Genomic DNA, 14253 nt, shown 5'->3' on the forward strand with positions numbered 1-14253 from the left:
GAAAATTGAACAATAATGAGATCATTGAATACTTGAATAAGCCAAAATGCAGGTCACAGTTTTCCAAACACTTGAAAATTAAATGACATATAATTACTCTTCAGGCCCAATAAGAATGACTTTTTGCTACTGTTGTAGCTTATTGAAAGAACAGCTTTCTGAATTAAGACGTTTCGAAACCGAATAATCTTGCCAAAGTTTTAGCGCAATCCAGTCGCCCGCCTCCTCTCATGCTTTCCAAAACAACACAAACGCCTGTAAGACATCTGCAAAACATTTGTGAAGTCCAAGATAAGAGGTCGTCGCCCAAACGCTGCGCCATTCAGCGGTGCTGCTCCAACTCCAAGCTGCAGCCTGACATCATTACAGCATCTTTGAAGCATTTCATCATGGAACGAACTCAAAGTCTCCGCTTGGTGTTTTGCCTTCTGTTGCTGATCCAATGCACATTCTCACAGACAACAGAAAAGAAGAGAAGCACAAAGAAAGGTAAGGTCAGCAATCATATATTAGACCTCAGAATATGATGCTAACTTTTCATCAACATTTCTTTGAATCAGACTCGACCAATGCTGCAATTGAGGAACTCAAGAAACAAATTGAAGACATTGTTAATGACCTGAACTTATTGAAAGAGCAGCAATCTCTGCAGTCAAGTAAGTTTGTCTCATAAATACTGACTAACCACAGAAATAGGTCATGATCCAAAGCATACCACAGCATCTAATGATTGTCAATTGAAAGTAACAGCTCTTCACCCAAAGCATACTCCATCATGGGTAATCTATTTCTCAATCCTTCCATGTCAGTGTGTCTTCGTGGAACAAAGGTCCCAGGCAAGTGTTTACTCGCCGATCCGGTCAAGAAGAATTTCCACGCCGCTAGTGACGACTGTGTCGCCAAAGGGGGCAGCCTGAGTACACCCCTGAGAGGCGATGAAAATGACCAGCTTTACGCCTACGTGCGGCAGAGCATCAGCCCGGAGGAGTCCATCTGGCTGGGGATCAATGACATGGTGACTGAAGGCCAGTGGTTGGACCAATCGGGGTCCAGCTTGCGCTTCAAGAACTGGGAGACCGAGATCACCATGCAGCCGGACGGCGGGCGCAGCCAGAACTGCGGCGTGTTGGCCACCACGGCCAACGGGAAATGGTTTGATGAGAGTTGCCGAGGTGAGAAGGCTTCCGTGTGTGAGTTTAACATTGTGTGAGCAGAATTGCCTTTAAAATGCCATTTGAGTATAACCATCATCATGTAATGTTTCAAAATAATGCACTAACCACTTCCTCATTTACAACAGTAGTCACAAAATCGTTTTCATTTTACTGTGTAGAATTTACACTGCATTTATTGTCAAAGCAGAAAACAAAAGAAATAATTTACTGGCAGATTTCGTGGTAAACACCATTGGATTTCTATCCTTAAAACATCAGCTAATAAACCAAAATACATACAACAACAAACTTCTCCATGTCATTTCTGTGCACTGCTCGGGACAAAAATTCAGCATCAAACGAAATATTTTCGTCTCCAGAGCAGTCATGGAAAAGATAAGACCAACAAGCATTTCTTGAGGAATTGAACTCAACACTGCTTTGGCCTGTGAGCTCAGAAAAGTGAAACATTCGAGTAGGAAGAGAAATGTTTGGAAAACACAAACCACAAAAACAAATGAGAAGCGGTGAATACAGTACTTGTAAACTGTGAGCTGGTTGCAGAGTGAGTGTGTGTGTGTGTGTGGGGGGGGGGGGTTAAGAGCCAAAATGATCACAAACTATCAAACATCTGCTGGGGGCTATATTTTCTGTTACACATCACCGAGTCTAAATTCTGAGTCACAAAAGCAGATGAAGAGGTACAAAGGGATTGCGTAAACTTTTCCACCATCCAAATAAAATGACCTCACAATTATTCATTCACCCAGAGGAGGCCTACGTCAGATTATGAAATTAATTTCTTCAAACATCTTCAAACATTGTCAGACATTTGGGATTATAGTAAAGTGACTTTCAGGCATTACTTTGGGATATAAAAATCGTGTTGGGGGTACACAGTGCACGTATTAGTCCAAGCCAAGTTAAAGTTTGTGTAAATGTCTTTAATTCTAAAAGATGAGAAGAAACTCACACAAAAAGTTGACTGTAAAATGTTACGGCCGCACGTCTTGAGTCTTTAAAAGTGTGTTATCTGTCTTCCACCCAAAATCAGCTTGTGAGTTTTAAAGGAATGTGTTCCATTTCTGTTAAGTAAGCGGTGATTCAGTTCTGATTTCACAAGAGAAGCACTGCCAAGACAAAAGCAGGCAGCAGCAGTCAAGTCTGAGCACGTCTAGTTTGTGAATTTGGTGCAAAAACCCATGCGGGAAGAACAAGGTCTCAAGCAATCCAGGAATGAAGATCTCCAAGTTAAAAAAAAAAAAGTCAAGTGGAAATCCCGCATCCTATCAGTTGCCTCCCTCCGGATCCAGCCGTGCCTCCATCGTAGCCGAGGTGCGCTGTGCCTCGTAAATCACATTGTCCACCAGGGTGTGGCCGTGGCTGGGGGGCCTGTTGGGAAGTGGGGGTCCCTGCTGCGGATACTCTTGGTAAACCCCCGTCTCAATGTTGTTTTCGTCTTTAGATAGTGGAGAGACTGTTGTCTCCGTGTAGGGGTCGTCCATGTCCGACTCTGTGTAGATTCCCATCTGTGCGCCTTTTCTCAGCAGGTGGGTGTAGACAAGCGTGTCCTCAATGGAGGCGTACACATGGGACTCGTTGTCTTCACGGCTTTTAGGGAAGCCGTTGTTTCCCGGCAGGAAGATGGTGCCGTTGGGATTGTAGATGGACACCTGATGATTGATCTTCTTTTTCTTCTTCCTATTTGGTAAGAGACAATTAGTAATGTACAGGAGCTCAAAAGTGTTCCATTTTAAAAGTTAGGTGAGTTATAATGTCTGTGACATATTAACTCCTTTTTAATTTAAGACCAGAAAGATGTGCCCTTGTTGATTTCTGAAGATTTAAAACAGGCTGCTCATTTTTATGGACATTTTTAAATTACAATTATTGGAAATATCTTATTGTTATTAATTAATCTCATTGTATAATCTTCTCATTCTAGAATTGCCATGGTGGAGTAAACTGTTTTGATGGGCAAATACATTCAAAAGTAATTTCAAGTAGGTTGGAACACATTTGCAGGCTACATATTTGAACATATATTTTCAGGCTAATTGATAAAAATATTGGATTTTTTGCATGAAAAATGATGAATGGAAATCATACACTGCAGTCATAGTAATAAATAAAAAAATCAGAGTAAACAATTTTTAAACAACTTTTGAACGTATTGGTATAATGTAGGCCAAATGCTAAAAAAAAAAAATTTGATGCACCATATTTGCAAGTATGTTCAAACATACGTGTTAATACATTCAAATGTTTTTGCCAGTCAAAATGATGTACTCCACATTGGCAGTACCGTCCTTTCGTTATAAATAAAAAATAACAAAAAAAGAAGAATGGTCAGACAACATATGCAAACCACTTACTTAATTACGATACAGACCGCCACCAGTACAGCGATGAACAGGAGGACCAGAGCAGCGACCACACTCAAGATGATGATCAATAGTTGGTCTGAGTGAGAGAAAATGTTAGCCAAAGTTGCACTTGACTGTAGAAATTTAATCGAAGTGTAAAATGTACTTTTCTGGACGGTTAGCTCTGTGACGACCATGAAGTCTCCTCGCTCTGTCATGCAATTAGACATGTTGAGGTAGAAGCTCTCGGTGACGGTGACCTCCTCGGCCGCCTCGTCCTCCCTTCGGCTGTAGTCCTCCTCCAAACTGTCAAACGTTTGCACCCGAATGTTGGTGTGGCGGTTGGCACACTTGGGCTGGCTGAGGTGGATGAACTTCAAGTGCGCTTCCATTTTAGGGGGTAGCGAGATGATCCAGGAGACGGTGGCGTAGGACTCCATCCCCGCCGGCCAACCGGGCGTCGCCAAAAGGAGACTCGTGTCTCTTTTTGGGGATAATGTGAATATGTACCTTTCTGGATTGGACAGAAGAGACTTTCAATACATATTTCCCAATATCAAATGAAGAGGATCACTTTCGGTGCTTAAAGCATTTTAATATATACCGTATTTTCCGCACTATAAGGCGCACCTATAAACCTCCAATTTTCTCAAAAGCTGACAGTGCGCCTTATAATCAGGTGCGCCTTATATATGGACCAATATTGAGCCACTACAGCAGGCGTGTCCAAAGTCCGGCTTATATATGGACAAAGTTTTAAAATGGGCCATTCATTGAAGGTGCGCCTTATAATCCGGTGCGCCTTATAGTGCGGAAAATACGGTAGGTGGTATTTAATTATTAATGTACTACTTTTACTTTCACTACTTTTAAGTAGGATTCAAAGAGTTACCTGTTATCTCCTCTTTCAAACGAGCAGTCAACAGAGGCTTCACAGACGATCTCAGTGTTTGGTTGCCCATTTTTGAGAGGGTGACCGTTACGTTGGTGTGGATTTGGACCTTCTGAATGGCCCCCTGAGGACAGAAGTGGCCTACAGTCTTGCCGTCATCCTCGGTCAAGCTAATGAGACTGTCGTCGCACAGCTGACCCGGCAGGGACTGCTTCAGGGGTCCCATTAAAGAGGTCAGTTCCACAGTGCCGTGGGGGGGAGGACGGAGGGCCCAGGTCACCGCGTTCAAGGGGGATGGGAGGCAGCTGGGTAAGAAGGGCACCGCAAGATGCACTGGAAACTTTGGGCAGTCTTTAAATTGACTGCAACCTGTTCACAGAACATCAATAAAGGCTTTTATAGGAAGGTAAACAATAATTGTAATAACCAATTTGGCAAGCACACACACACGGAGTAAAGTAGGTGTGAGTTAAGTGTGAATTTACCAATGACTCCACTGGCTGTGACACTGATGTCTTGAGGAAGACAGTCCCGAAAATTCAGTTGAGAAACCTTTCCGGATGGGATTGTAATCTTCTCCATGATGACAGAGTTCATCTTCATTTCACATTCAGAGGACAGGTTCAGTCTCTCCAAGTGCAGAGAGAGGTAATTGATTTTCTTCAGGTCCACGCTACAAATCACTGCAGGGAACAGTTAAAAAAGTTACAAGCCTTTTTCCTCCCATATTATCCTATTTTCCGAAAGCAGAAGTAAATCAGGATCCCTCTCGTCATTGGAGGAGTTTCCCGCTGAGCTGCTGTCATTCATGACTACTAAGTGGTGAGGTAACATCAGAGCTTCCCGAGCCTGCAAACCCGAGGGCATCTGTAAGTCACATTCTTCATGTCATCACTACACCTAACTTGCCCCTAAAATGTATCCAAAAAAAAAAAAAAAGACTCACACAGTGAAAATTTTTTTCAGTGAGATGAATAAAAAAATGATTTAGTTACACAGCAGGCCTTCACATTCCATACTGTTTTCCATTTTGCCATCACAGCTTGTACTGTTGTTGCAACAAGATATGAAAATAAAAAATATATATGTTACCTGCTGCAACATGCCATATCTTTATCAATCTTCCAGACTGTCATGTGTAGCAACACTAAACAAACCACTTTGGTAAAAATGTTAAGACTGAAAATTCTCTACTGCGAGAACAAAACATCCTTGGTATACAATTTGAAGTCATTCCTCTAACTCCCATTTAATTTAACCATTAGCAGGAACCTTATTTTCTAACACCTAAGTAGAGCAGCTCTAATTAATGCCATGACTACTTTATTGTGCTTTTTGTTGCAACTAAAATAAAACAAGCTAGTGGTCGATCTTCGCAAAGTAATGTGTAGGTGAAGTAATTATTTACCTGCAAATGGGGAAACACTTCAACACACCGCATCACACATTACTTATCTATCAGAATTAATCATTACAAAGGTCTGCTAAAGAACTAAAAAACAAATAAAATAAAAAAAAGTGAGCCAACAAAGACCCCAATTAATTTGTCTATGGATTACGAAAAGAGCTGTGGAATAAAAATGCTTTTTCCCATTTTCACCAATATTCTGACATTAATTTCTCATAAATAATGCATTAATCTGAATAGCAAGAGGAAGAAAAAAATACAACCACTCCAGTGAGCTACAACAAATAAAATCTAACCTGACTTAAAAATCTTACCACCTTATTCCATAAATATTAAAAATACACCCAAATGTGACTTATATTTTAGAAGCCCTGATAATTTAAATCATTTACTACTGCACACAAGATGGCTGATTTCTAAATATTAAACGTTTGTTAAATGTACAATATTTTCAATCCAATGCGATGTTATACCTGGTGCGCTCGTCCTTAAAGCTGTCACCTTGAGTTTCAGGGAGAGTCCAGGAGAACCAGCTCGTCTTCTATCCATCTCACAGTTCCTGAGAATCAGAGAAAAGTCTCCCTGACTCTGGAGAGGTTGGGTGTCCTTCAGAGCCGTCACCAGCGCCAGCCTGCCTTTGTTGTGGTACTCGGCCGCAGTTTCCTTCTTCAGACAACGTGGCTCAGTCAGGTTAAGGAACTCTATCGCTGCTCTTTGTTTATTTGTGAGCTCAAAGTACCACTCCATCACGTCATCGTCGGGAAAACTCTCGGGGAAGTTTGGAGAAAGCAACTCAGAGGAATATGTTCCATGTGACAAAGATAATGTAACTTTGGCAAGAGCTAAAAAAGAACAAAACACAACGCCATTTAGATACGAGACAAGATGGAGAAGATTGTATCAAGTAGCAAACTTACATTTGATGTCCTCTCCAACAGAAATGGTAAAATAGTCACTTTGGACCTCCAGTCCTGGTGGGACATCCAAAGAGAAGCTACCCTGGTTTAGAATTTGCATACTTCTGATAGGGCCCGTTGTGCAGTATTTGCCAATGACCACACTGCCTGTCTTCTGAAAGGCCTTGAAGGTATAGGTGTGCATATCTGGACACTTTTCAGATGGAAGAATCTGTCTCATGCCTGTCTCTGGGAAGTCCACTTGGACCGACTTTGGTCTAGAGGCCTTCAGGTTCCAGGTGAACCTACGGTGGAAATCCAACCACGATGTGCTGACTGGAACCGACCACCAACCGCATTCCTCGATGGTACATTCTAAGGAGAAATATTTACTACAGTCGTCAGCATCAATATAGCTTCGTGATCGCCAAAAAACGTGCTCAAAGGCCATATTTGCAAATATTCAGACAACACTGTGTGATTGGAAATGTTACCTATATTTTGTATGCTCTCCACTTTGAATTCATCTTCAGGTTGGGGGCAAGAGAATTCCACTGAAACAGGGTTGCCGACTTTCAACAATAGCGCCTCTTCACAATTTTGCCTTCCCTCGGTGCACACTTTGCATGATGAGCCTTTGGCCAGCCTGCTGATGTTGACAGTGGTATCTCCATCATGGATGAAGGTAAACGACTGGATCCCTGGAAATGAAGCCCATTGCACCAGAATGTATGCTTTCACTTTCTATTCTCTAAAGATTTCCGAAACGTTTCATTTGCAATGGGACGCTTTTTAGTCATGATGAGGTTGAGATTGAAAATACTGCTGGCATGGCTTAAATATTCATCGCTTGTGAAATCAGTAACTGAACTGCTATGATCAAGTTTCCGTCGAGTGAAAATATATTCTATATACCCATCCAACTAGTTTCTATCGACTGCTTGGTTAAAATGGATTGGTCATTCACACTCATATTCAAACTTGTGGGTAATTTAGGGTCTTCACTGAAAGTAAAATGAAAGTTTTGGAAATGTGGGAATAAGATGGAGGTCTTGGCAAAAATCCAAATAAAATCAACGAGATTATTTTAACTCCACACTTGAAGTCTGAACCAAGATTCGAACCCAGAACCTCAGAATTTTTTAGGCAAACCACTCATTCACCATACAGAAAGTCAACTATAACTGAAGAGCAACTTAAATTTGATTAGATATTTATCAGCCTGCAAACTTTGCATTTTTTAATTGAATAATATATGTCACATATGATAATCATTGATAATTTCCCCCATGTTTCGATTTTCAAAGTTTATAAAAAAAAAAAGTTTTATTATCAATATGTAGCTTTTCCAAATTTCCATATACTGCTTACCCATCATTCAAAATAAACATCCACGTTGATAAAGTATATTAAATATTCTACCAGCCCCGAAACCTGCACAGCGATGTTAAAAAAAAAAAAACTACGCAACAAAAAAGCAACCGGTACACTCCCTAAAAAATCAACACCACCACAGAACTACTTTACGCACACTGTTATCCAATAACCAAATCCGTATTTAATCTGCGTAATTCCTTAGTTACCAACCAACACTACTTTCCTAGAGCTTTTTTTTTTTTTTATCGTTGATTACTATAATAAAATATCTTAACTTACCTGAGGCAACGAAAACAAAAAGAAAAAAACAGACTTGGATTCTCAAAAGCGGCATGCTGCCGAACCATTCACAGGTACTGCGACTTTGTTCCCTAGTGGAATCGCTGAACCTTTGAGCATGCCGGACTACTCATCGTAGTGAGGGGGAAGTGTTCGTCAACTGTGCAGTTCGTTGATGAATCTGCACTCCAAACTCCACTTCCTGGCTCTGTGTGTACGTGTGCGAAAGGTGTGGTAGGTAAACTGCAAGTAAGGGAGGCAACTTGCCTGAGGTAAGTAGTTTACGCACACTATATACGTATGTCAAGTTGAAGATACGTGTGTAAAACAAAACAACAGATAGGTAAAAGTATAACTGATTCAAGCCTCTACTTTGGTACAAATAAAACACACACTGAAATGTACTAGGGGTTTTTTTTCTTCACAACTTCGCATACAAATTGAAGCAACGCCTTAACTAAGTAACAAAGCTTAGTCTGACCTGTTTTTCATGATTAGAGGATTTTTGAAAACCAGAAGCTTAAAAAGACAAAAGACAACAAATCATCTTGAATGTGGCCATGAATGGGTATTTAAAAAAAAAAAACCCAAAGCCTCAGGAGTAGTGGAGCCTTTTCTGCAGATATGTCTGGGTGATAGTGTTCCCTTTAAAGTGCACAGCAGGGAGTCGCGGGGTTTGGCACAATGCGTATGAATGGCTTGTTTGTCACGTTTCTGCCTTTGGAGGCATTTAAAATGCTTTTTCTTTCCTCCGGAATTCAATTATGTTCGCCACAGAAACCCTCAAGCAATGCATATTAGCAAATGTCAGTCAATAAAGGCCTGATATCAGACTTATGTAGAGATTATCATTGATATCATATATCATTTGAATTTATTTCTTCTCCTCAAACAATGAGAATCGATGGGAAAATGTATCGATAAGGAGTATTGATAATGGAACAGGGATCAGTCATTTCTAATCAATAACCATCCCTATAGGCTATACTGCTTCTCATATTGTACAAACAGACATTTTTCTCCCCATTAGGAGTGGGGCAGACAGATTCAGTCATCAATCACAATTTTGTCATTTTTAAAATTCCCACATTTCCAATCATTTGCTTCTCAAGATGTGTTCTAGTGCAAAAAGAAAACTTATTTTTAAATCACAAAATAAACAGCATAGATAAAATGTCTAATATTTTATTGTAATGTATATTGTTTATATTGTAACAGATACAAATAAAACACATACTGTATATTGATCTTGATATTATAAATCTATCATTAAAAACACTGAAAAGTGAAAACCACTTCAACAACTCCTTTGTCAGAAAAGGCGTACATTTTATACAACGATTATATGTTTTCAGTACATGTGCAGTGCAAAAGTTCTACACGAGGTATAAGGCAAACATTCTAGAAAGGTTGAAAACTACAAAGACGGTTTTGAGAGAAAATTGTGCACGATATACGCTGACATATTTGGCTATATAGGCCTACAAGTATACAAAAACAGATTGGTCCCACTAGAACTCACGCATACATAGAGAACATTCCTACCTTGTTCCTCTGAAGAGGTTTGTTGGAATTCCAAATGACCTACATTTCAATTAACAGTCATTCATTCATTGTGGCAAGGAGTATAATGGCTACAATTAATTTTAGGTATAGGCAGCACGGGCTCGTCAGATCAGATCAGTCATCTTGGTCTTCTCTGCTCCATCCCATTAGGTAGGAAGCCTGCAATGATAGGAACCGGCCATATGAGAGCAGCAACACTCCACACAATAATGACCAGAGTCATGAAACAAGCCACAAGTGTGGACTCGATGGGCTTTCTGTTCAGCCTCCAACTTTTGTCACCCTTCAGCTCGTCGAGGCTGAAATCCACGCAGCAAAACGTGACTTGATCGCCGCTCTGCTGGCCCCTCGCCCTGCCGGGGACGAGCCTCCTGTAGCGGGACAGCCCGCAACCCACGCATAGCCTCAACTCCTGCTGACCCCCGGTGGTCCCCAGATGCTCGATGATGACGGGCGAGATGGCCCGGTTGAACGAGGCGGAGAAAAAAGCCCGTCCGTGGTTGTTGGTGGTGTAGATGAGCACGTCGCACTGGAAGCCGAAGCTGCTGTCCCAGCGGGCCACCAACGAGGAGGGCAGCAGTCTCTGGACGCTCACGTTGCATTGGGACGGCGTCTGCAGGGACGACGACGCGTCCGGGGACGCTTCGCTCCCTTCCGCGGACCTCTTGGACAAGCGCACGTCCACCCCAAAGTCGGCCAGGAACCTGTTGGAGGAGTTGACGGGCGGCAGCAGCATGTCCTCGTCGCTCCAGCTCTGGCATCGCTGGACAAGTCCGGCCACCGCGGTCAGCGCCAGCAGCAGGGTCCGACACTTGTTCAGCATGGCCCGGGGCGCGTCTCACCTGCTCGCATGGTGCGTGGGACGATCCGCTGGTGATTTTTAACTGCGCCGATCCAGATGGAGAGATTCTATCCTCTTCCCGACTGGTGGGAATGGAAATGTCCAATGGCTGTCACACGCGCGCACCCCCTCCTCCTTTCCTCCTCATCCAACTGTGTCCTGCGTGGCTCCCCTCAATCCATTTACCCCCCTCGTTGTCATTCACCAAAGGGAAAAAGAACGAGAGCTCGATCGGGATGCATGCACTGTATGTTTCTTTCATCATCCGGATCCGTTCTCCAACAGTGGTGAAAAGAAACGAAGTAAAATACTTCGTTACAGTACTTAAATAACTATCGGTGTTATTTGAAATTAGACATGTTGTGCCTCTTATTTTGTCATTCATTTGAAAAAGAAAAAAAAAGACGGAAGATGAACAATGACGGCAACCGATTTTGAAGAAACATATTCCCCATTATTTGAGATAACTGATTGGTGTTAATTGTTGGCTACAAGACTGATCGTGAATACTACACTTTGTCATGTGCCTAAAAAAACATATTGCATTCAATGTCTATTTTTAAAAAAAGACAAACAAGTTGGCTCAGAGTATTTGTTATCATTAGGTAACATGGCCTTTCTATTATCAATTGATAAAAGTTTGTTTGATAGTATCAAAGTTGAGTTGACAATACCTGGCTGTTGGTTTAAAAAGCATGAAAAGCGATGGTTTTTATTATTTTTATTTTTTTTTAACAACAAACAACCAAGTAAAGCTTCTGTGTTTGTTCTGGGATTTTGCAATGCTTTTCAAAACAGGAACAATGAACTAATTGTCCTTTCATGTTACCTCACCTCTTGTCCTCTGTGGAAAGGGAAGGGGGAGGAGTAATAAATAATAATGGCTGCATTATAATCATAATTATGTAATGTCTCAGAAAAGACAGTGAGTTATTGGCAGAACTGGATTGCCCAACGGGAATAACAAAGAGATTGATTCTTCTCTTCTCGCTATTCTCTTAGCAGTTAATGAAGTCAACAAACATCACTTGAAAGAACTGTTTGCCTCTGTAAATCGCATCATTTGCTGTTGAGGGCCTGGCTTTGTAGATTTGATGTGATGGTCAGCTGAAATGAAAAACCCTTTGGCCTCAATTTGCATCTGAAAGCGCTCGCCCTCTTCTTCTGTTTTAATTATGACGGCAAACCTTTTTGCTCACAGACAATTGTGCGCTTATTTCGTTCCAGTTCGGCACAGTCAGATGTCTCACTCTTCCTAAACACAGGTCACTCCGTCCGTCTCAGATATGCCGTTGTGTGAACGGAACAAAAATGTAAATGGTTTTCGTGTTCATTAATTATGCTATAAAAATGTAAATTGGTTTGGTGACAAAAATACAAATGGGACTAAGATAAAGTCTCTTGTGCCAAAGGAGAATGCATAAAAGATTCATTTTCTCAAAGTGCGGCTCTTTCCACAGGAAGCTGAGATGAGGAAGCATTTGTGGCATGTGGCTGGCCGCTAGCCGCTCTGTGCTGGATCAGACACCATTAGTCTAAAACGCAGACTCTGACTTAATTAGAAACAAAGAATTAGGTCTGTGCGTTTTCATAACTGCAAAGTTCAGCTCCGCGCTCACATCACAGTCTGGAGAAACCCCGATTTGTCTCCTGTGGGCCTGTCATAGCACCAATCACTGCCAGGACTCATCGCCACGGCAACCAAATGGGGCTCTCCCTGGAGGTGTGAGAACAGTGGAGTCCACTGATGAGGAACAACACACTATGTTCAGTGGAGGAAGACGGTCCTAATACTTCACTGTCACCGTTTTAACGTCTGATTCAAGACAACAGTCTTGAAATGAATGGCAGTAGAAAGTCATGTGAATCAATACATTTGTAAATCATACATAAATGGACTAAACTAAAAAAAACTTGATTACACTATTGAGAATATGGAAAGAAGAACGTGCAGCACGGTGGACTAGTGGCAAGCACGTCTGCTTCATAGACTAAGGTTCTGTGCCCTGCAAAAGCCTAATGACAAGTTTGTGCTGTACCCTGCCTCGTTTTTAAAGTCAGCTGGGATAGGTTTCAAACTTGCAACATGTAATCCTAATGAAAACAAAAGGTATAGAAAAATTGTTGTTTTTATGCCCGGGGCAAGTCTGGGGTCAAAGTGCAATCTAACTATGAGCATGTGTTTTCTTTCTTTTGGCATAGTATTTTCCAAGACTTGTGCAGACAAAAGAGGATGTTTGCGCCGTTGTGGGATGAAACACAGTCGATTCCTAGCTTCCCCTCATCATGTTTAGCAGAAATTGACTCACTGGTGTCCATGTATGAGAATGTGTGTTTGTACAGATAAACTGCAAAGTCTCCTCTGATGATGTCATCAGCAGGTGACCCATGCCTTGCACTCCGCCTGATCGAGCGTTTGTTTGTAGTAAGGTAAGGTTCGATTACAAACCAGAATCCAAACACTCAGTTACTTTCGACTCTTTTTGCAGGAAGATTCAATCTGTCGGCTGGCTACACAACACACATCAAATCAATAGAAATTTAGGTTGCGCAATATGCATGGGGATGAAAAGCCTGTCCTAGACTATTCAGTGAACTCTAAAGACGCAACTCCTTGGTGTTAAATTAAGAAGTCATTCGAGAAGAAAATCCTTGGGTACTGATAGAATGTCAAACAGTCTGCAACATATGGATAACAGTGAGAAAACACATCTAGTCTCTTCTTCGAGAGCCTACTGCAACAAAACCCAATCTAGATCAGAGTGATTGATAAGGCTGATGCTTTAAGATGTTCTTCTAACCACACAGCTGACCCTCCTACATATCATGCTTCTCTCCTCCGTGTGAACAGATAAGTGAAGAACACACCAGTCTGTCACCCAGGGAATAACATCACAGAAAACGAAAGTCAGGGGGTCATGCAGGGACCTGTCAGGAAGCTCCTTGCCGTTCTTGAGATGGTGTGAGATTGCTTCTCCGTTGTGCTCCAAACAGCGCCAACCCATCTCGATTGATTGGGAAGTGCACGGTTGTTCTAGGTCACCTTGGACAGGTAAAGGCAAGCCCCCGCCCAGATGCATTCAGAGATCGTTTTCCACATAACGCACCGCTGCTCCAGTAGTTCTGCGTGGTCATCTGTCTCGCGGTTCTCTGTTCGTGAAACGTAATCGTCCCCAGAAACAAGCGGAGAGAAGCAACGGGGTGATTACCGTTTTTTTGTCATGGAGGCAACAGGGAGGCGGATGTGGGTAGAGTAGGATGATTGGTTCCTTTCAAAAGAGATTTGTTTGAAAAACAACCAACAATCTGCCGAGACCCAAAGGCAACAGAGCAATTCACAAATGCTCACTTTGAACACAACCAAAAAAAAAAAAAAAAGGAATTGACAAAAAATGTCTTTGTGGAATGATACGCAGCTACTATTTTGGGCATGCAGCTCATTAGAGAGAAATGAAAATAAGTAGAACACTGAGA

At 41.8% G+C, this 14253-nt stretch overlaps 3 protein-coding genes and 1 long non-coding RNA gene across 4 annotated transcripts; 2 read left to right on the forward strand and 2 right to left on the reverse strand.

Moving 5' to 3' along the window:
• The first annotated feature begins 126 nt into the window (after window positions 1-126).
• clec3ba (C-type lectin domain family 3, member Ba) lies at window positions 127-2410 on the forward strand. The gene is made up of 3 exons (XM_037273510.1): window positions 127-489; window positions 561-656; window positions 810-2410. Exons 1-3 carry the CDS (start codon window positions 231-233, stop codon window positions 1208-1210), a joined length of 756 nt encoding a protein of 251 aa, XP_037129405.1. The 5' UTR covers window positions 127-230; the 3' UTR covers window positions 1211-2410.
• LOC119135706 (CUB domain-containing protein 1-like) lies at window positions 1331-8616 on the reverse strand. Its single transcript, XM_037273501.1, has 9 exons — window positions 8373-8616; window positions 7211-7417; window positions 6738-7091; window positions 6294-6662; window positions 4898-5095; window positions 4413-4781; window positions 3687-4034; window positions 3530-3617; window positions 1331-2855 (listed from the first exon to the last, which is right to left on the reverse strand). Exons 1-9 carry the CDS (start codon window positions 8425-8427, stop codon window positions 2444-2446), a joined length of 2400 nt encoding a protein of 799 aa, XP_037129396.1. The 5' UTR covers window positions 8428-8616; the 3' UTR covers window positions 1331-2443.
• On the forward strand, window positions 6947-7772 carry LOC119135717. The gene is made up of 2 exons (XR_005100601.1): window positions 6947-7084; window positions 7250-7772. It is a non-coding gene; the product is annotated as an uncharacterized LOC119135717 (long non-coding RNA).
• A 149-nt stretch (window positions 8617-8765) lies between the features above and the next one.
• LOC119135712 (transmembrane protein 158) lies at window positions 8766-11018 on the reverse strand. Its single transcript, XM_037273511.1, has one exon. It carries the CDS (start codon window positions 10759-10761, stop codon window positions 10057-10059), a length of 705 nt encoding a protein of 234 aa, XP_037129406.1. The 5' UTR covers window positions 10762-11018; the 3' UTR covers window positions 8766-10056.
• Window positions 11019-14253: the final 3235 nt, after the last annotated feature.

The sequence above is a fragment of the Syngnathus acus genome, chromosome 16 (assembly GCF_901709675.1).
Source record: "Syngnathus acus chromosome 16, fSynAcu1.2, whole genome shotgun sequence".
NCBI lineage: Eukaryota > Metazoa > Chordata > Actinopteri > Syngnathiformes > Syngnathidae > Syngnathus > Syngnathus acus.